The 22,872-nt window shown below is 40.9% G+C and overlaps 1 protein-coding gene and 1 long non-coding RNA gene across 2 annotated transcripts in view; one reads left to right on the plus strand and one right to left on the minus strand.

Annotated features, from left to right (window-relative positions):
• PCOLCE2 (procollagen C-endopeptidase enhancer 2) overlaps window positions 1–7,870 on the minus strand; it is a 22,871-nt gene extending 15,001 nt beyond the window's left edge. Inside the window, exons 1-2 of the mRNA XM_033516640.1 lie at window positions 7,681–7,870; window positions 6,686–6,794 (exon numbers count right to left, since the gene is read on the minus strand). Of these exons, the coding sequence (XP_033372531.1) occupies window positions 6,686–6,794; window positions 7,681–7,784 (213 nt within the window). The 5' untranslated portion in view covers window positions 7,785–7,870. The remainder of the gene's footprint in view (window positions 1–6,685; window positions 6,795–7,680) is intronic.
• The window catches only part of LOC109022793, an 18,050-nt gene continuing 680 nt past the window's right edge, over window positions 5,503–22,872 (plus strand). The window contains exons 1-2 of the long non-coding RNA XR_004498670.1: window positions 5,503–5,579; window positions 15,934–16,027. This is a non-coding gene — a long non-coding RNA (uncharacterized LOC109022793). The remainder of the gene's footprint in view (window positions 5,580–15,933; window positions 16,028–22,872) is intronic.

The following is a 22,872-nucleotide window of genomic DNA, read 5'->3' on the forward strand; positions in this document are numbered from 1 at the left end:
TTACTAGGAGGAGAACATTTCCTGGGATACACTTACAAGCTTTTAAGAGAAAAAGCAACATACTGAAAAGTGAAAACTATTCTAATAAAGCACTTAATGGTGTGTAACAGAAAGAAGAGAAAAAGTATGTTAAAGTATAGAGAGACCCTAGACAGGCAAGTGTAATTATCTGCATTCAATCCATATCATGGTAGAGTGGTAGCTATTAAAATAATTGCAGCTGTTCTGCTTTACTAAGACACTACTATAATTTTCTGCTTTAAACACACACTTAATATATCTGCATTAAGTTCATATTTAAGCCATGTTATTTAAGAGTTCATGAATTTTTTTCATTCCTTAACAGTGACTCATTTTAAAACACTGGTTTGAAATAAACTAAAACTAAACTGTTCCTATATGAAATTGTCAAACTGTTTAACATTGAGTCTCAACAGTTAAAAATTGCTTGTCAAGTATAGATGGAAATGCTATAAATAGAAGTGACTGCTTTAACCCACAGAAGATACTGATAGAGGCAGCAGCTCTAGATGTACTGACAGATGTGCTGTAGGTGTATTCAGGTTACTCGTTCATGCTTTTATGTCCACTGCTGATACTGATCCTGCAGCAGGAGAGACTTCTGCTTGAGCTGTTCCCAGCTGCCCAGGGTCCATGTGCACACTGCCTGACCAGCTCCACTGCAGTTGCTGCTGCTGGTTTCAGAGAATTTTTAAGTTCAAAGTTCTCTCAAAAATGCATTCAGGGCCCCTGTGCTGATACACATCACTGCTACTGCTACAAAACCACAACTCAGCTCATCTTGAATTTATTTCTTAAATCACTGCTTTCATATCTAAATCTCTTATTGTATTCACTTGTCTTCTGGTCTGAATCACTAATCTGAATCACTAAGGAGCATTAGGGTGTGGTCAATTTTAACAGAAAATGAACTAAAATGAATGAATTTGGTATTCCTGACAGAAGACCTGAATATTATTTACGGTTATACTACAAACTCTGTGTGACTGGACAAGTCAGTTCAGAAAAGCTGACAGTAATATTAGTTAGATACATTCAAATTTAGACAGTTAGAAGCCTTTTTTCCAAAAGCATGTATGCAAAATAGCACATGCTCTTTTGGGGTAGAACAGTCATTTTCATAAGTTTGTACCACTGGTACGACAGGATGCAAATGGGGTGACCTTTAAAGGGATCATGTTTTAAAATAAACTATCACACCTACAGTTAAGTTTGTCCAACATTTTCCACAAGAGTGTCTTGCAGCTTTGGCTAAAACTTGCCCGTCTTTAAGATATCTCCCCTTTTCCTTCCCCTGTTTATGAAAGCTGAACAGAAGTTGCTCTAGCATATTAGATTAAACAGTTTGGTCAAACTTTATGAGATTTTTTCCCCAACTTTCTCAGCCTGAATTGCTTCTTTCAATATATCTGCTCTCTCCCAGAGTTTGAAGAAGGAAGTAGAAATGTGAGAGGTGGCTGGTTCTGGGGTAAGAAAAGGTCTTTTTGCTGCCCTTGTAGAATTTCATTCAGATATGGCCAAGTGGTTACCCCTCAGCAACGCTGATGGTGCTCATTGACAGCTTTGCTCAAGTAGTGCATTGACCAGCACTGTTCTACCCACACCAGCCCCAAGGCACTCACTCCTGCCCCTGGGTATTCCACTCTCTTGTGCCACTCCACGGGGACAGAGGGGACCAGGACATGGGACAGAGCCCTGCTCAGGAGGGAGAGGATGCTGGCAAAGCTGCCAAACCCCGAACTGCCAGCCATTCCCTTGAGTCTTAGATTTTCTGGTTCATAGTATCAGTCATTCTGTGCAGTGTTCTGCTTCCTTCTCCCCTCTCCACCACTGGTTATACTATACTATACAACACTACATTTTCTAATTATATTTCATTGTAGCTTTTAATCTCTGCTTCTGTCAGTCTGTCTATTCTGTCTGTTTGAACTTGGTCAAGCCTGTTCCACACAGAGGTACTGACTTCTATTTCATGATAGTCTGTAAAAAAAACTGTAGGAAAAACTCAGCCACATGGTCATGAACATTTAACAAGGAGCCTACTGCAGGTTTTAGTTGTCAGAATAATCCTTGCTCATGTTTATCTGAATTTGGGAGGTAAGTCATTTAGAGAAATGTGGCAGGCCCTTAAATAGAGTCACTACTTACTGCTGATACTTTTATTGTAAAAATATACTTGCTAATTAAAACATTTGTGATTCATAAAAGTAACACATTTGTTCCAGTTAAATCCAGTTAAATGTTAAATCAGTTAAAATTTTGTGGTCTGAGTAGATGACAATCAGAAATGAAGAGGATGCTGGTTCCACATTCTGGCAGCAGCTCTTCCAGTTTGCATCTAGTCCCAGGAAATCTTGTGCCAAATACAGGCATCTTTGGAAAACTGTACTCTTCTTTAATTTCTACCATTTTGCTTCTCTAAATGTTGAGAACTAATGTGCTAAAATTTGCCAGTGATTATCCCAGGACATTTAAAATATTGTTCCATGGGAAACACAGGGGAGCAAGCAAAGGCCAGCATGACTCAGTATTGTTTACTTTGAGCCACATCTGAGCCTGATGCAGTAAGAAGATGGGATACTTCAGAGGAAGAACTGGAAGGAATTCAGCTCTTAAAAGAAAAGAAAAAAAAAAAAGGGAGGAGTCAAAGGAAGAATGATGTGATGCTTCCTCTTCAGGGTGTGCCTTATTTTTGTTTTATCCATCCAGCTGGTATCTTTCAGCAACAGAGGCACTTCATCCTCTGCCTCTCCTTGTCACAGAGAGGGCAACTGACCCATACTCACTCTCTGCTTCCCTTCTTATTTTAACTCTATGAACTTCTTTAGGTTCAAAAATTATGATGCTAAACTTCTGCAAAGGATGCCTCCTATGGAAGACTAAAGACATTTTTAGAGAGTTTTTGTAGAGCATAATTCCCTAAAATCATCAGTGTAGATTACCAACCTCTTCAAAAGGGCATGATTATTCCATATATTCAACACACCTCAAAATAAGGTCATGAGATTGTTTTTGGTTATCATTGATTACAGATATTTCATATAATGTTAATCAAAGTTCAGTTGCCTTTAAAGTAGTGAAGCTGTTTTTCTCTTGTTGTTCTGACTGAATACAAACCCCTCTTCATCAAAATTACGTGGTTTAGACTATTTACTTTGAAAATAATCTTTCTGGGGGAGGAAACCCCTTAAATGCCAACTTTCACAAATGTATTTTGCCTGACTTTTAAGCCTGTATTGTGTTACATTTGATACTTTGATATATGTTTCACACAAAAATGCTGATTGTATGTTTTTCTATAGCAGTCCCAGGTAGAGTTGAAAAATACATCAGCTATCTGCTGATTATAGAATTATTTCTCTCTGCTGAAAATGACTGTGGAAGTTATTTGGAGTTAAATCCTGTGAAGAACCATGATTTCTGTCTAGTTGCTTGTTCTCTATCTCCACTTTTAAAAATTTGTATTAGCTTGCTCTTCCTGGGCACTAGATTCTGTTCATCTCTTTCATTATCTCTGTTCATTTCTAGCAATACAACCCATGTGCAAAGACCTGTTTTCTACTGGAAGGGCAGTTTTACAATGACATAGGAAAATTAATGCTTAAAACACAGAAAAAGAAATTAAAATATTCTGCTTCCTCAGGGCAGATTCCCAACTGCCCTGATAAATTAATTTTTCAAACTTTGCTTATTGTCAGCAAACCTGCTGGAACCCAGCTCCTGAACCTATAAAAGCATAACCTTATGTAACTCTGATAGTTTTCAGTATTATTGTTGCACATAAAGTTGTTGGACTTTTATGGGAACTAAGCAGTCTGCCAGAAAAACAGAGGACAGCAGTCCAGATTCTCAGACTATGTGACACATTTATGTGAGGTGATGGCCAAGAAGGATTAGAGAGTATTAAAAGTAAGTGTATATGACATATTTTAGATAAAGCTATATACATTACTATAGGGAAGGAAATAGCTCTACAAATGACTTCTTAGCAAAGCCAGTGAAAAGCTTCTGGGTAGTCTGCCAAGGTTGCAATAGAACCACAAGCATGTGCTGAACACTTCTTAGAGCTCTTAGAATAGAGAAACTGTTTTCTTTAGCCAGCTGAAAAAGTCCCAGTCTCTTGAAATAACAGAACCATAATTGAGTTAAAGAGACTCTTCCAGCTTTAGCAAACTATTTGGAAAGATTTCAGATGATACCTGAATGCTACATTGCTTTATCTGCATTACCAGTAATGTCTCCTAAACCTGTTTTCCTCTGAAGAACAAATTAGCTCTCATCCTGTCTTTGCATTTTTTTGTGCAGATGAGATCCTGTAGTTGAGAAAACAACAGCTTCATGCTTCTCGTGACCCAAACACAAAGTGAATCAATGTCTCTTTCAGTCTTGCAGACTTTTCAGATGCTGTATTAGCAGAGTGTTCTCAGGAAGGTGTTCACAGCCCTTGGCTAAAACGGACAGGCAAATGTCTTAGTCACTTTCTAAGACCAGATGCTAAATGAGGAAGACTAACAGTAACTACAGAGTATTTCTTCATGGCAGTGTAACTGGCTTTCTTACTTGGGTGCTATTGCAAGCTATTCTGAGCCTCAGCAGTATCTGGTGAAAGGATTTTGTTGTTTAAATTCAGGCTAACCAGACCCTTGAGTGTACCACTTTGCCGCAGTTTGGTAAACCATGGTCTTTTTAAAGAGAGTACAGGCTTAGTCTTGCAAGTTTATTAGTCCTTGCCTCCCCTACATCCTTCCTGCACACCCAAAAGACACAGAGCATTCTACAGTTGATAGGGAAAAAGAAATCAGCTTGGCTTAGTGAACATTATTTAATAAAACAGGTTAAATGGGGTGAGGGCACAAGCAAGCCCGGACTACTCCGGTTGTGCAGCCCTTCTCTGGCTTTGGGCTAACAACAGAGGACAAGTAGGAGGCAGTCAAATGGCAGCACAGCAGAAAACTGGGAGTCAGGGTGATCATGAAATGACAGAAGCCACTGAGTTCCTCCCTTTGTCAAGAAAGTTCAAGTGCAGACACAGCTCTACTACAGCTTTGAAGTAATGCTTCTCACCATGCCCAGGCTCATCTGGATGCTGGCACCTTGTTAGCAACAGACGCATGAAGTGTGCAATGAAACCACTCTGTATGGACATTCTAAGTACAATAATTTGTTCTCTTCTCCCTCTACCCCGCATATATGAAGGGTAGATAAATGGCATGATTCAGTAAATGCTTCTTTAGTGCTGCCTCCATTTGTTATCTAAGTTTTTTAATGGTAAAAACTTTGTGCTGTTATAAGCAAAATTATAATTTCCCTCCACATTGAGTTTTGAACTTTTGAACATCTAATACTGAGTTACACTGTTAAACTAACTTTGTATGTTTTTCCCTTTTATTTAAGGCATGTGTGTATGATTCCAAATGCAATTTGCATCTGCTCTTCAAATTGCAAGATGTGCCATGCTGATTGCTGCCACCTCAGCCCCTCGATAGCAAGGAAACAAATTTATGGGCATGCACCATGTTTTACAACCTCTTCTGGATGAGATCAGATATGGATCAAAGGTAACCTCTAACTAGGCCCCAATAATAACACAACAGAAAGGTGCAAAAAGCAACCCTGCAGCTTCACTGGGATCTTTCAGATGAAACGATTAAAATCACATCACTCATTTGGTACGAGAGCTGTTTTAAACTGAACATTGTAAACAGATCAATGTCTCCTGCTCTGCGTCAGCATCTCTATAGTAGCAGGAAACAATTATCCTGTGACATCCTATTCTCCTACCAACACCTAGCCTGTGATGCAGTCTTTCAACTGAAGTTGTCTTTAGTGATCTTGTCAACACACAGACTGACTTATTTTTTTTATGCCTTATTATTTTTTCTGTCGGCCCAAACGTCAGAAGACTTCTTGGTGAGCCGTGCCTAAAAAAAGAGAGAAAATTTGGTGGGCAGTTTCAAAGGATTTAATTTGTGTAGATGTGAGGAAAAGTAATCATTCATTCACATCCCTTTCTCGGAGTCTGAGGATAAGGACATCCAGAACAAGATGTCCAGTTGTTTCATGGGATATGTTGTCAATGAAAATGATGTCTCTGCCCTACAGTCTCAATTCAGCATCAAAATATCAATTGTACCACATGGTTCCATTTCACATAGTCATTTATAAATGTAACAACACTTCCTTACTGCTGTCAGCCTGCTGTATGACAGACTCCAGATGTCCTGGCTGGCAGAATACCGCTAGCAGCACACTTCAAGCAAACCTGCCTGAATTTTTTGGGTTTGATTGAAACTTTTTATATGTCTTCTTGCCAAGAAATTTAGCTTTTCATAATTGCCACCTCAAATCTTTTCTTTGATACAACCCACTATTGCGTTCCACAGTGACAGAAGGGGAGTTGTTTGCTTGTAAGTGGGTTAAATTAAAACAATTAGATGTGCATCAGGCAAGTCAATGAAAATTTGCTTCTGATATGAGGCAAGGCCAGTTCTGTTTCAGCCACTGTTATCATATTACATCAAACCTAAAAAGCTCCAGATAGTTGAGCTACTTTGAGTTACTGAGTTCATTACTGCACATATATCACCCCATGTAAAACACAGTTTAACAACAAATAGCTGTTCACTGTCTTCAGCACTGATTTTGTGGTATTGAAAATTCTTACTGTGATTTTCCAAGTACATTTGCTGTTTGGTGGGTAGACGCCAGGAAATCCTTCACTCCCAATAAACCCTGACTCTCCAGATACAACTCCTCCACATGTAAACGTAGGCCTGAGAATAACAGAAAAAAGACAAACATATATATTTAATTTGTTCTTTGTATAAGAGGCACAAACTGTCTCAACAGCTTAAATACTTAAAACCATTGCTAACATGAAATATATTTAGCTATTTACATAAAATCACTATTGATATAGAATGTGCAATTTAATGTGTGAACTTGGGGTGTAGAAAAAAATTAACTACTTGAGCCTTAATTCTGGGTAGGCACAGACTGTTATCCCCCCTCCTTTTTTATTTCCTAAAAGCATGGTGTGCCAGTGTGATACATCATTGCAAATTGCTATTATAATGGAAAAATAATTATTAAAAAGTCATTAGCAATGACTTTTTATAGTACATATAATAGCAGTTAAAATAGCACTGATATAAAAACTACTTCTCATTCCTTTCTATGTTTTGAATTTACATGTTTTAATCGAGGAAGTCTCTGGTACTTTTTTGTAGCTCAGTAGCACAACCCAGCCCGTGCTGAGCCCCGCTCCTGGTGCTGAGCCCTGTGGCCCAGCTGTGCTCAGGGCTCAGCTCAGGTGAGCTCAGGTGATGGTGCCGGACACGCGAGGAGCCCTGGAAAACCTGTGTGGAACCACTACTAGTGCTGAGCACACGAGGATGAGCGAGCGCCCTGCCGAGCTTTAAGACACCGGGATGCCTCATCATACTGTACCGTTATGTTAGAGAGGTTCCCGATTACTCTCGCAGGGTGCGGGGTTCCGCGGGAAATGCTCCTGCCTTGATGCAGTCACGGGCACTGAAACACCCGCGTATCCCACGGAGACACGGTGGGAGCGCGACTGCGGGGGACAAAGGGAGGGGAGGGGACGCGGGACGTGTGCGGGGCCAGCGGGACCTGCGCGGGGCCAGAGGAGCGCGGTACCTGTGCGGGGGGGCGGCGGGACGCGCCGCCGCCAGCAGCAGCAGAGGCGGCAGCAGCAGCAGCAGCAGCAGCAGCGGCGGCGGCGGCGGGACGGCGGGAGGCATCTCAGGGCGGCAGCGGTGACTGGGGCAGGGCTGGGGCCGCGGAGCCACTACTCCCACTGCCGTCTGCTCCTCCTGTGGCTGCCGGGGCCGGGGGAGGAGGCAAAGGCTTCCGCGGCCCTCCGCCCCCAGGGCAGGGCAGGGGCCCGGGCAGGGCCGCCCTCTCTCCCTGCGCTGGGCGCGGGCGCTGCCCCGGGTGTGCCCGGCCCCTCCCCGCTGCCTCCCGGGGGCCGCGGGCTCGGCCCGGGGCACCCCCGGCCCCGCTCCCTTCGCGCCTGCGGGGGCTGCCCGAGCGCAGCGCCCCCGGCCACCGCCCCGAGCCCGCAGCCCCCCGCGACGCCCCGCTGCTGTCCTCAGGTGGCACAGTGCGGCTGTTTGTCCTGGGCATGAATGAACTCAGTGTTACCGGCTGGGCGACCGTCTGCAGCTCCGCCAAAGCTTGAAAAATAGTAATGCTGCTTTGAAATTTCTTCTTTCTTTAAATTCTAAAGTAAACTTGAAATGATTCGTTTTGTTTACCAATGGGTAATCCTGACCCATTTAGTAGCCTTTTCACTCTGGCTGTGAAGGATACTCTTTAAAAGGCTGTGGCAGAGCATACAGTGATGAACTCAGTATTTGGGTGTTTACAAGATTTGGGCCAAAGTTGTTTGACTGAGAAAAGACAAGAAAATTTAAGTCAGTATTCTTATTTTGAACACAGTATTCTTATTGAACGTGGCATTTGAAAAACCCGACAATTTTAGTGCTATTGAACAATGACATACAGATCACATCAATTAGTGATAATTTATGTTCTGAGTATTGCTTTAAAAAGAACCTGTTCTTACTGTTTTTAAGTACTTCTTCCCATATGTGCCTCTTGCAGGAGAAGGAGGTAAGTGGCACAGGCACAGCCAATTGAACAAAGACTCAAGGAACTGAACAGAAATTCTCCTGACTATAAGGCAGAATATAAACCAGGTTTTAGGAGTGCAGGTGTGTTGGCAGCCAGGTGAGAAGGCCTGGCCTGCAGCCCTAAGGAGAGGTGGCCCCACATCCTCTGCAGTGGGACTGCAGGAAGGAGCAGGATACATCCAGGCAAGACTTGGTAGAGGGTTGGGGCAGGGAGTCCAGCTCACAAAATGGGGGCTGTGGAAACAGAGATCATAACATTGTGAGAGAAGAGACTATGCTTGCGGCTGGGTTTTGAACTGATTTTAAGTCACAGAAATGGGAAGTAGGAAAGCTAAAAAGGAGACATTTACTTACACCAGGATCAATAAGATGATGGTTAGCAACTAGAAGTTTAATTGCTACCACTAGGTATACTGGGTGTAGACATGAAGGTATAACAATGGTATATTATATTATATTATATTATATTATATTATATTACTAGATCTGGAAGTCAATATGTGTGATATTGATAACAAAAGTTGTGTGATCCTCACAGCACAGACACATGAATTCCTTGCTGCTCCTTTCTGCCAATGTTTTTCAGCCTAGAGAAGACTCTCTATTTAAAAGAAGAATATTTCAGGCCTTATATCCACTGAAGAACTGTGCTCTGTACAAAACCACCAACAAATGCTGTTAGTTCCCATGGATTGCATGTTCAAGGACTCATTTTATATGTGGTTGCTGCAGATTTTGCGTCATCTAAAGATAGTTTTAAACTTCTGAACAGTTGACACTTTAACAGGTTCTGCCTTGCCACCCAAGTGTATCTACAGATCTGTGCAGCCACGGGGCAATTCAGACCTGTTGGGCAAATTGAGGTGATGAACAGGCTGCTGGGAAAGCCCCCAGCCTGTGCACAGCCTGTGCAGCCAAGCTCCTGCATCTTTGCCATCAGGGAAACAGCAGAATCACTCCCTGGCGCTGCCTGTCTAGGAACACTCCCTAAACACCCTGAATCTAGTGTGCTCAAGTACTTCTTTTGTACCCCACTATTAAATAGATTATGGATACCACAAGTAGTAAATGACAGACTATAAACAAGGCTCTTGAATTAAACTGCATTTACTAAATGTAAATGATGTTGCTAGAGAGAATTCACCCACAAACTAACCCAGGGATGTCTGGCTGGTTTCCATCAATGACTGCAGAAGGAACAGAAAAGTAAAAGGCCAGTAAGTAGTTACCCATAAATAAATGTGTTAGCATTGACATTAATCTTCAGCTGAATTATGATCTGTTAGGAACACAGAAACAGGAGTGACCTTTCTTCTTCACCAAGCCCAGTCCTCTGCTCTTTCAGGGAACCAAATAAAATAAACCCTTTCATATATTGATGATATTTCATTTTTGAAGTCAGGAAGCTGCTCAATCAGCATTTTTTAGAGTCCCTGTCTTTTTTTGGGATAAAACCATGGAATGCACAGTTAGGAATTGTTTGTAGGTAATGGATATAAAGCCAGCTAGAAAGGTTTTAAGCTCAAAAAAGCCAAAAGATGGCAGATTTACAGTCTCATGCAATCTTAATTACGCTGCCTTGTGTATGTATTCTTTGCATAAATGATGCATAGGTTATGTGACAAAAATAGTATGGAGTTGCATAAGCAATGTGTCCTTATAAATATGGACAAAAGGTGTCTAACTTTTGACAGTTGACATTGCAGCAAAAGTTTTCTACCGTGGTTTCTTTTTGAAGATAGAACAAAAACTATTTTCTGTCACGTGTCCCTGAGGTGACAGATCTTCAGGCTTGATATGATGAATCATCGGTGACAGACATTTAACATATGAGCTACAGAGCTAGTGCCATAGTAATTACAAAAAATGCCTGCTGTCCCAGGGTGCTGTTGCCTCCTGTAGTGGTGTGGCAGAAATGCCAGCCTGAGTGACCTGTCTTCCTCCACCAGCTGCTGCCAGCAATCCTGGGCTCAGCTTGTGATGCTGGTGATCCAGGGGTGAGGGCTTCTCCCTATCAGTCACTGAAGAAAGTTATTTTGTACACAAAGCTGTCAAGAGACTAATTTCCTAATGAATGTCTGGCAAGTGAGACCTTGTCTGCCTGAAAATGAGACAGCTAGTGAAACGGAAAGTGGAAACCTCATCCTGAAATGTAACCCTGTGTGACAGACTGTCCCTGAGATGTTCTTTGAAAAAGACTGTGTAAATGTTGATGCAAACCTCCTGTGCCTCCATGAATCCCTGACATCTTTCCTGTGACAAAGTGAATCATGATGTTGCTGTGCAGCAGCCAAAGCGGTCTGATGACCTGACTGAAAACGAAGCTTAGTTTATGCTCCAGCTTTCAGGCTTCTCACCAAATCTCCTTTTCTCTGTGGAGAGTCACCTGGGCAAAATACCTTGGCATTTTGTACGGTGGCAAAAGACCTTTCAGTATTCTATTGGTGTTCCTGTACAGATCCTGTTCAGTTGACACTGTGAAATTATTTTAAATTTACATAAATACTGTTAATGACCATTCTTTATTTCATTTGAATCATAGGATGGTTTGAGTTAGCAGGGACCTTTAAAGATCATCCAAACGAACTCCCCTGCAATGAACAGGGACTAGATGAGTTTTTTCAGAGCCACATCCAATCTGACCTCCAATGTTTCCAGGGATGGGGCATTCACCACCTCTCTCGGTGTTACCACCCTCATAATAAAAAATTATTTCCTCATATGTTATTTGAGTTTACACTCTTTTAGTTTAAATCCATTACTCCTTGTCCTATTGCTACTGGCCCTATTAAGGAGTTTCCCCCCATCTTTCTTGTAAGTCCTCTTCACTTACTGAAAGGCTTCAATAAGGCCGCTCTTGAGCCTTCTCCAGGCCAAACAACCCCAACTCTTTCAGTGCAGTCTTAAGTGCCAAGAACTTGATGTTTTCACTTCCAAAAGAACTTTGGGATTTCCTGAAATTGCAAGTTGTCCCTTTTCATCACAGCATTGGAAAACATGCAATAGAGAGGATTTATTTCTATTTTCTTGCTAATCCAAGCACCTAAAATGACTCTTGCAAACTGATATGCCCAGCCAGTTCCTAGGATTCCCAAATTTGCTTAGATGTGTAAGACAAAGAGTTATCCATGTTATGCCTTCAACTGAATCTGCTACTTTTTAGAAATAAAAACCCACACAAGAATTTTCACTGGAAAATTTGCAGAGCCTCCACCCTTCCCCAGGCTGGAATTTTCACTCTTCTCTCTTTTTGTCTGTCAAGCTTTGCTCTTGGCTCATTTATCAAATGACAATATGGTTTCTGACTTTATATAGAAAATGTCTGTGATGAGCCATAGATTTCTCCCCCCCTGGTTCTTCTGATACTGAGATACCAAATGTAAATGTTGTATTGACAGTTTTCCCACACCTTAGAAATTTAGGAACATATTAGGAAATAAGTTTGCATTCTTTAACTAACTTTTTTTTTTTTTTTTTTTGGTCTCTTTGCTGGTTTTACCTCAAGCAATGTCATATTTAATACAGTTGCAAAACTTCATATTTCATTTTAGCATTTAGCAGAGATCGGACATGATGCATTAATCATAAAAGCAGTACAGTTTTTTAGTATGGCTTTTCTAAATTACCTTCTGGTGTTTCCATTTGTCAGTTTGGGTAATTCTAGTATCAGTTTCTACTTCCCTCTTCTCTTCATAGGAATAGAAACTGGTATCCAGTAATTATTCTTAAAAAATGTTTTACCTTCAGTTGTTCAGTCAATTGCTTATTTGCCAGCATAACAAAGTATTAAGGAGAATGGTGCTGATTTATCATTACTTTAACTGTTTTGCATAATAATATAAAAAATATAAATTAGATAACTATTGCTAAATTTCAAACATTCTTGTAACCAAAGAGCTCTAATAATGATTAACCAGAGCACCCACTATCAAGCAGGATGCTCGAAACATTGATAATGTTATGAACAGATATTCCTTCATAGTACAAGGCTCCTAAAAGATTGTTCAACACTTCCAGTGAAGCATCCCAGGGTCCATTGACCAAGAGCAGGCATTTACAATGACCATATCACACACCAGGTGTAAAAATGGCTAGTGTCAATCAGAAGAATGGATTCTAAAAAACCACATTTTTAAGCAAGTACTATGTTCCTAATAGTGCATTTTAAACATAATAGTCCAAGGAAAATAATACGTAAAAGGAACAGGAGCATAAAGTATGGAGCAGAAGGCCCTATAGTAAAAGACAGAACCCCTGAACTGCCAGCAGGTACCTGTGAATCAGGCAGTCCCATGGCCAAATCTTCCAGTAGCAGACAGAGGAGAGGAGCAAGGCACCTCAGTCTCTGCAGGTCAACTTCTGAGCTCCAGCACGGGACAGGGCATCATCAAGGGTCACAGGGTGCTATTCTTATCTAGAGAGCTGTAAAAGCTAAGACAGATCAGCTAGGCAGTCTTGATGTAATCTAAACCAGCAAATCTTCAAGTGGATAATATTATGAAACAAAATTACAAAACAGATTCCCTTAGCTTTGGTGGATGTGAGAAAGAAACCTGAGACCATTAATTGTGTTGTCCTTGTGAAGGAAATGAGAGCAGCTAGAAAATTGTGTCACTAAAATGGAGAAAATTCTGTTTCTTGGTACAAAATAGAATTACTTTAATTATATATATATATATATATATATATATATATATATATATATAACTCATCCTTGGAGCCATTGTTCTCATTTTATGACAAGACTCACTTATGTCTGTATATGAATAAATTCCTGGAAACTTAGATCAGAGTCTGGTTTATAGATTTAGACATGAAAAGAGCTGATATCTTGAGCAACCTTCTGTTCAATAGCATCCTTTCCCCTCCAAAAGCACCACCTCCACAAGACACTGTTAAACTCAGCTCTGACCTGAATGAAGAAAGTCATTCTGTTACATGACTTGTTACAAGCCATTGCTGTTACACGACACACCTGGTGCTGACAAACTGGTGATGGTCACAGCCACCTTCCTGTCGAGCTGGCTGCAAGTGACGCTGGAAGCACAGGGTAAAGGCACATGGGAATGCACTCAGGAGTGTGTGCAGTGAGAGGCTGTCAGGTGTTCATGCACAAATAGGGAAAGGAAAGTTGCAAAAGGCATCAAGGGTGCTCCAGTGAAGTCTCTTTCAGGATGGGAGTGTGGTTTCAGCAAGAATGCTGCCAAAAATAAATCTGGAACCCTGTGCAAAGAAGGTAACTATTCTTTTGTGTGTGTGCTTTAATTCTCTGGTGTTCAAGAAAGACTTTTACATCGTCTGTAAGTAAGTAGGTTTGTATTAAGGCATCTAGCTTCAGTTCCCTCCCCTCCACCCATTTTTGTTCTTTCCTGTCTCCTGCATGCTGTAGGTGCAGGACAGAGATCTTTCTGAAGAGAATCAAATGTGTTATGCTGTCATACTCTATTGCACAGGTGATACCTGAGTCTCACCGTGCAGTTTCACATGTAATTAGTTTGGTGTTACTGGCAACACAGATTTGAAATCAAAACTAAGCCCTGTGAGAAACTGTTTCCTGCCAATGCTCTCATTGGCATGAATTTCCCTCTGCTATTATTTATAGGGCTAGACATAAAAAGGAGAACAGTTGGATCTAATTTATTTACTGCAAATGCTCTTCGGAAGAAAAGTGTTGTTCAGCCAATGAAAATGCTGTTTTCCTACTTTTACTGATAATAAAATTCACTATCTGCTTCCAAATTACCATAAAGAGGACAATGAGGAAAAAGCACTTTACAAAATGTGCAAATGATGTGACAGCCTGTGCAACAAGAGATGGGAGAATAAAATGAAATTTTCATCATCTGTAATAATTCTTGCACTTGTTTTCTTGGCTTGAAAAGGAGTCCCTAACTTAACTGAGCAGCCCATCAGCTATATCTGAATGATGAACTGGAGGAGCCTACATCTGAAGGACTTCCTTCCTCAAAGATGAAAATTCAAAACAGGGAGAATACCCTTTCTTTAACAGACAGATTAGGCCAAGCCAAGAGAGCTAAAGTAATTGTGAGTGAACATCTTGATACAGTCATTCTCTGCCAGGTACAGCATCACTGTTCATGCTAGATCCTCAGTTGTCCTTATTCAGCAGAGAGTTCCTGGCAAGAAAGTGGGTGTTGCATCACTGATGTTCCTGTGCAACAATTAATTGTACCAGGGCTGGGCAGTTCTGACTACAGGAATTACAGTCAGTCCCTATGGCCTACTTCCCATCAGAGTACAGGGGTCATGGAATGCAAAATTGGGGCCAAATTATTTCACTGGTGGCTGGAACTCAGCTATTTGCCATGTGCATTACAATAGTGAGTTTACTTTTTCTAAGTGCTGAATTACTGCCCTGGGAGATGCACACATGCATTCCAGATCAGAATTCAGAGTTTAGCCTAATATTATGTTTTTTAAACACATCTGTGATCTATTATGTTGCTGGGTAATGATTTTCACAGAATCATTGTTATTTTATATGTAAAGAAATGACACTGTCTATATCAGTCTCAGCATGCTATTGCAAAGAACACATCTGAGTACTAAAGTGCTTCTTGCTATGGGCAAAAATATTACAGGTCATTAAAATGTTTAAGTATTAAGAGGAAAAGTTATAAAAAAATTACAGGAACATACATGGAAATTTTAGGAGCTGGGACCAGAGACTTCTAGATAGTAATTTTAGTTACAAAATGTGTTAGAAAAGTAAGACAAACACTGGAAAAGCATTGTAGAAACAGCATTATATGCCTAAATTAGATATATACTTGGTATATAAATGCTTGAAACTTGTATTCAGTTCTAACTCAGCAACAATCCTTTAGTATATTAGGAATCAAAAGTGCAATGCCAGAATCAAGCAGCAGTTTATTGTTTTGTATTCCAGGAGTTACTTGTTTTAATCCTTCCAAGAGCCTCAGATTATTTTTGTTCTAACATAAGTCTCTGAGGAAATTTCTCATATCCACCAAAAAAAAAAAAAAAAAGAAAAAGGCCAGACTGGGTAAGTAATATTGTAATTTAATTTCAGTGTTCCTAAACTATACTTGACTTCAGTTTGGACCTGGATACTTGAACACAGGCAACTCTTTTGAAAGAGTCTTAATGTTTAAATCCTTCTACTCACTTACTGAAAGGGTACTTTGAGATGAGAAAAGTCTTTCCAGAATCTAAGCCTGGTCTTTGGGCTCATTCTTGAGATAACAGCCAAATTTCATTTTAATCCCAGCAGGAAAGGAGTGAAGACTGCCTGCCTCTATCACATAAAATTTTCTTGTGGATGGGAAGCATCTTTGCATAGGGAGTCAGAGCATTTGCAAAGATTGGTGAGTATTTATTTAAATTTCTATTGTTACCTGTTCTGCAGTTGGAGAGCTGTAGTGCTATAACTCTTCCACTTCAAAGCAATTATGCCTGGTTTCAGCGTGTGTGAAAGGCTGATGCAGCTCTTGTGCTCCTGTTTTATGTAATCCATCCTTCTTTAAGAGGTGCAGTGCTTTGCCTGAGGTATGCTGAGGCAGCATTCCTTCATCTTTCCAGATGTACTGCAGTGCACTGATAATAATTATCCTGCACAGTGTCAAATAGCAAGGAATTCCTGCTGTAAATAGGTTCAGATGTAGATATGTGATGTGAGGTATGTAGGTTCTTGAAAGGGCATGAGAATTACTGATTCATATGGAGCCTGAGCTCTAAGTGCAACCAATAGATCATGATTATTATACTGTCTCTCAAGTACATGTCTGTATTCAGCTTTTCAGCTATGTTTACAAAGCTCTGGGCTTTTAGGAACTTAAACACTGCTGACACTTCTCTCTGACTTAACAGCACCCTAAAATGTTTGCTGGCCTATCTCTTGGTTATCACCCATCTCATGGTTACAGATTTTACAGGTATACGTGTGACTCTGTGGGTTCCTTAATAATTTTCTGTCATTATTAATACCAGCGTCTCCTCTTAAGTGCCCTTATTCATTAATCTCCTTTTAGTATAAGTGAAAGTCCAGTACATCTAATTCAACTAAGGAGATTCTGAACTCAGTGTACTCTATCTCTGATCTGCCCTGGATTGTTATTTTCTGAATTTATACTGGATGTGTCACTTTTACATATTCTGTAATGCAGAAGACTCCAGCATCCATTTCCAGTCAAAGACTAAGGCAATATTTAGACCCAAAAGGTTTTAACTGTAAGAAAATGATCAGAGGTCTGATCCAAACACAACAGGACTTTTGATTTTACTGCATCCTTGTTGTTCAAAGATTACTTTGACAATTTTGACTCAATTTCCAGATTCTTCAGTTGCTTTGTATTAATACAGAATCAAGGGTAAAATCTGCCATTCAATTCTGGATAGTTTAGCAGTCTGTTCCACTCCTAATCCCAGTTTATCTGTTTTGAGTTTGGTATTTGAACTACTCTTTAAATATAAGTCTATTTGTTAAACTGAATGTTTTCAGTTAAGGAAAATGAAGTTTTTCCAGGCTATGGATTCCCAAGTTACCCTGCCTTTCACAGAAACCCTTCACTCTATGACAACAAGGTATGTTTCATAAAATTCAAGTTTTTAAAGCAGAAAGCAGAAGTTATCTACCTTACCTTTGATTAGACTAAGATAAAAGGCACAGAGTTTGTGGCACCCATACTGGCAAACAAGATATTATTAGAAGACTTTCTAATTTAGTATGAGCTAATAATTCACTGAATACTTGGACAAGAAAGAAAATCTCAGTACCCAGGAGCTGAATATGATTTTTCATATTTCAAAATGAAATTAAGTTTCGAAATTTGATTTCATTTGGTGCAAACTATTCCATTTAATGCTAAAGAAGCATTTTTAATGGAAGTGATTGTCAAAACAATGACACAAATTGATGTGTAAATCCCATAGAGAAAGTGAGGATCATATTACTGCTCCTGAAGAGGTCAGTGCATACCTCACAAAAATCTAACTCTTAGCTGTGACCTGTGTTTGAGAGGAATTCTCCTCTCCTCTGCAAATTCAGGTTTCTGCCTCACAGCAGTGATCTGACCATCAGTCCCTTTCGCTGGAACAGTCACACTTTGTAAAAAATACTTAAATATTCATGGAGCCAGCTGGTGAGAGAAAAACAATGCTCTAGTCTGATGGTTCAGTAATACTCCTGGGGAGGGTGGAGGTGTTAGTCCCAGTCCCAGTGAATGTGTAATTATTTATACAAAGCAGAACAGTGTCAACAGGAGAAGTGACAAGTCCTGTCTCCCAAAAAGTTTCCTTGCAGGAATGGAGAAGTCTAAAGAAACAATAACACATTTGCCAGAAATCTGCCAGGTATAGTTAACAACGGTTTAAACAAACTCTAAAAATAATTTACAGATTATGCCTGAAATAGCTAAGTTTTGGATGAATAGATGTTCTTCCACATCTCTGAGACAGACCTTGTTCCTCATATTAAGTGAACAGACCTTTCATCCTCCAAAGCAAAACAGCTCTTAAAAATAGAAATCATTCAGAACATATTTTAAGAACTTAGCATCTTATAACATCATACCTCCATCCTTGCTCTTATTGACATCAATGGAAGGAAAACCAGTATTTATATGTCCCACAAGCAGATCTGTCTCTTGGAGAATGCTGCTCTATAATGGTTTGTGTCTGACAGGAATAAAGAACTCTTGAGATCTGCCTGCCAGTTGAATAGCCACAGCTGTATGGGGAGCTCCAGGAGTAATGTTTGTGCAGAGTCTTGCTAAAAGCATCATGCTAGGCAGGGTTCTTCGGCACAAATGAGTTTTCATTGGAACAGCTAAAAGACAGACAATGTTTCAGGCAACAAATTCTCATTCAGGAAGGCAGAAGGAGCAAGCTTTAACCTATGTGGAGGCTGAGAAGAACTGCTCTCACTTTATTTGTGAATTAGACAGTGTGTCACAATTTTCTAACATCTTCTTACAGTTCGTATGAGTTTCTGTTAGAGAACTCAAAAAAAAACATAGATTGTTCTAGTGCATATGCCTGACCTACAGACACCTAGCTTGACAAAAATGGCATCAGGAATTAGAAATTCCCTACCTCTGGCTTTAAAAAATGAGTAAAAAAATCCCTAAGAAGTTTAAGCTTTAGTCATCAAAACCAGAGCTGCCTGAAAATTGTTTTTAAAGCTCAGCTGTAAACAGTGTTGTAATAATTCATATTATGGTAAGCATAGAGTCATATCCCTTTTATTAGTCATATGTTTTGCCAATAAAATGACTTCCATAAAACAAAAAAAATCATTGTGGAAGGCCTTTCAGAGGACTGTATAATTAAAGCACAGTAGTTTCTGACATCTGGAAAGAAATTCTTGACTGCAGAGCAATACATGACCTGTAACCCCTAAAACATATGTTTTCAGATGAAAGATTTTCAAAGAAAATTTTGAATGAAAGCTGATGCAAAAGCAGAAAAGACTGTCTTGAAACTCAGAGATGGATGGGACACAGCAGATTTCTGCATCCACACATCTTATGTAAAAGCTGTAAAGTGCAGGCAGCTGTCAGCAAGAGGAAAGTATGCACCAAGTGATGTTGTCATGAATACTCAAAAGTTAAGGAGTTAAATATTACATGGGCTCTGGTAGATGAAAAGAGAATGACCAAGCAGCAAGTACTGCATCAAATCTAGTATATGTAGCTGATGCTTGTAAAGTACAGTAATATGTCCATCCAGATTTTGAGTTAAAGATGAAAAAAACTTAGATTATTATAACAAGTGAAAAAGTTTTAGTACTTTTAAAGCCATAGCAAGGAAATGCAGAATTTTTGAGTCCACTGACATTTTTCCCATGTGGTGCAGGGCAGCATTTCAGGCCTTTTCCTTGAGGAAGAAATCAAATTTTGTCAAAGAGAGACTGAGGCAGTGGCAGTGATCATAAAGCTGGATGCTAACACCACATTCCCATTGAAGTTCGGTGTGAAACTGGTGTCTTTCAGATATGCTCCAATGCCTCTCCACTCAATTCCTTGAGTCAGGGACAATTTACCCAGTGTTAAAGGGAAGAAAGAGAGGCACAATTGTATTCTGAATATAGTGCACATTTGGCATGTAGACAAAACTAAGTGCAGACACACGGATATGTACAGAAACACCATGAGCAAGTGCAATGGATGTGTATATTTTTGGAGGAAGCAGCATTTCTCTGTTCCACTCACTGCTCTGCTGCATTCACCACAGCACCATCCACAAAACCCAGCCCAGCTCAGGAACCAGACTTTGAGATCATGGGATGAGTGTCCCTGGCCTTGGGAAATGAGTGCCAGGAGCCACTGCCTAGCTGAGGCTGAGGTGTCCTTCAGACTGGGGTATCCTGCAGGCTGTCCCTAGCCACATGCTCACAGGAAACAAGCTGCTCTCCTGGCCCAGGGTGTGCAGGGAGTGTGGATGTAAAGCTCTCTGCAGGTTTAGTTTATAGCTGCCTGTCCTTGGGTATCTGATCTGGGTTTTCAATCACGATTTCATAACTCTGTCCAGCCCTGCCCTGCCTGTGGGCATGCTGAGTGTAACTTGTCTCCTTGCCTCAGCTTACTCTGGTGGTGGTCAGGGTGTGAGGCTGGGATGGTGGCACTGCACAGCAGAAAACGTGAGGCTGGGATCCCTGGGGAGCTGGGGCTGTGCAGCTGCAGGATATGGGTTGATGAAGGTTTTGCATTGTAGCTCAAAGACCCCTGAGGCCTGGCACCTCTGCATCATTTTTGTCCTTCCTGTTAAGTCTGTGGGTGTCAGATGAATTCTCTGTAGGCTTCAGATAACTCTTAACTGAGCATTGGTGAGAACACTGCACTGTAACACCAGTTGGACCAGAGAATTACTGCCCCCAGTAGTCAAAGCTGAGCAACAGCTTACAACTATGTTATTTTGTTGACAGCTAGTCCCAAAGCAACTGATAGTTTCGCAACTTGATCTCTTCATGGAAGTAATTAAGGGAATGTGAGAATTTTCAGAAATTTTTTTCAGTTAAGGGAAAATGTGGAGAGTTTTATTTCCTCCATTACATTCCCATTTCTTCTATTATGTTCCCACCATAAAATAAAAATCTTTGAATATACAATTAAAAGTGAGGTCTGAAATTAAAGATTTTGCATCTGTATATCCTGGAGATAGTTGTCCTTCCTACCTATAAAGGGCTGTATGAAACCCCCAGACTTCTGTTGTAATTTGTGTAAGAGGAATTGTAAACATATCACTGAAATTCACCCTGCTAAAACCTTCTGAGAAGTGCTGTAGATGAGAAAACTCCCTGTCATGTGAAGCCTTTCTATTCTTATCATGTCAGTAGGAAGGGTCACTGTTTACTGTATTAGCTATAACCTAATGAGATGTGTCCTGTGGCAAATCCAGGACTGGAACTGCTGGACGGGTTGTGGTGGTTCTATTATTAGAAACCTGTTACATTTGACGTTGAGCATGAAAGATGGGGCTCATACTGCAGAACATTTCTTATACCCCTGAGAGTAAATCCCAGCAGTTGTTACCAGAAAAGATGCTGAAGCCTCTAAGTTCTCCTGGACTGGACTAGCAAGTTGATCAGTAATGTTGAGATATGCAAAATCTGTTGACAAAGAAATGATGACTGATATCCTAAGAACACAATCTAATGACAAAAACCAGTAAATCTTGCTGTTGGTGGAGGAAATTCTTCAGAGACCAGAATTTCACTCTCAAAGGGTATTTTGTATCTAGACAGGTTGTGTGTTGACCTATGTAATGTGTCTGAAACATCCAGAAAAGCTTTCCTTATAGCCGTGTGTGATGAAATAGAGAGCAGCTCTGGATTGTGGCTGTGCCCAGGAGAGACTTATTTGAAAGATGAACAGTGGACAAGAAAACACAGCTGTCTCGAGGTTGCTGTATGATCTTTGACAGTAGGTTGGGAGTGAAGTGTCACTGGCAAAAGTGAATGGGAGTTCCCCAGGAGAACTTGAAGGCCATGGCAAGCCAAGAGCAGGTGTCCGTGTCTGTCACTGAGAGGATGAGTGTCAGCTCTGCCCTACAAACAGCACAGCCAGTCCAACAGCTCCTGCAGTAAGCTAGCATGCAGGGATTGAATCATAGCACTGTCACAGTACTCCAGTTAACACTGCAATGTTAGAGCCAAGAAGGGGACTGCAGTATTTCAGAAAGTACATTTTAATGCCTAAGGTGTTGAAAACTGTAGCATGAAATATATGTGCATTGTTTGACATCAGTGGGAATATGGTAGGCAGGTTCTATGAGCACGGGGTCAGTCTGAAACCTGAGTGGCTCAGTAAAAGACTTGTTCCCATCCAGTAGGCAACATGCTGGCTGTGGCAGGGTGGTCATGGCATTGTGCCAGCCAGGTGTGTGCCTTATGGCTACCTTGGGCTTTACCAATCTATCAATCTACTAATCAGTCTACTCATCTATCTCACTTGTTCTGGCCCAGGAAGGAGCCATTTCTGAACTGATGGTTTTCAACACTCAGTTGGGAAATGTGAAATCCTGCATAGGAAGATACTTTCAGATTTATTTTTTTTTTTTCCCTTCTTGCCTGTTTTTTTTTCTTTGCTTGTTTGTCACACTAGTTTTAAACTCATAAGTCTAATAGCTTGGTTAATCTGCATCTGCTGTGATATGCATGTGATCAAGGAAACAGATCAAATTAACTTATTTTAGTCAATATGTTTAAGTAAAAAATCAACATGGCAAGATGCATACTCTCACTCTGACTGACTTATGTTCAATTTAAGTTCCAGGAATGTCTAAGAAGGTGTCGTCATCCCCTTCAAAACGGTTTTGTTTTGTTTTGTTTTTTTCCTATTGGATTATATCAGCAAGCAGCTGCCTCTAAGGCATTATTTTTGCCAGACGGCCAAGCTCTCTGTGCCAGCTTCTCCCTGAGAGTGTTCTGTGGATGGGGCATCCCTTCCAAATCAGCTCAGGGGACAGTAGCGGTGCCCAGTCGAGGTGCCGCAAAGGGCAGCACTTCCACCAGTGCCGGGGCAAGCGGGGTGCTGGAGGCGCCTGCCGCGGGCTCCTGTGCTCCCTCCTGGCGCTGCAGATGAGAAATGCAGCGCTAGCTCCCATGGACAAAACGCGTCCGTGCCGGAGCCGTCCAGCCCTCTCCGGCCCCAGCTCAGCCGCACCGCAACCGGGCCAGACCCGTTCCCGTTCCCGTTCCCAGCCCCGGCACACC

Source organism: Parus major, chromosome 9 (assembly GCF_001522545.3).
Source record: "Parus major isolate Abel chromosome 9, Parus_major1.1, whole genome shotgun sequence".
Lineage (NCBI taxonomy): Eukaryota > Metazoa > Chordata > Aves > Passeriformes > Paridae > Parus > Parus major.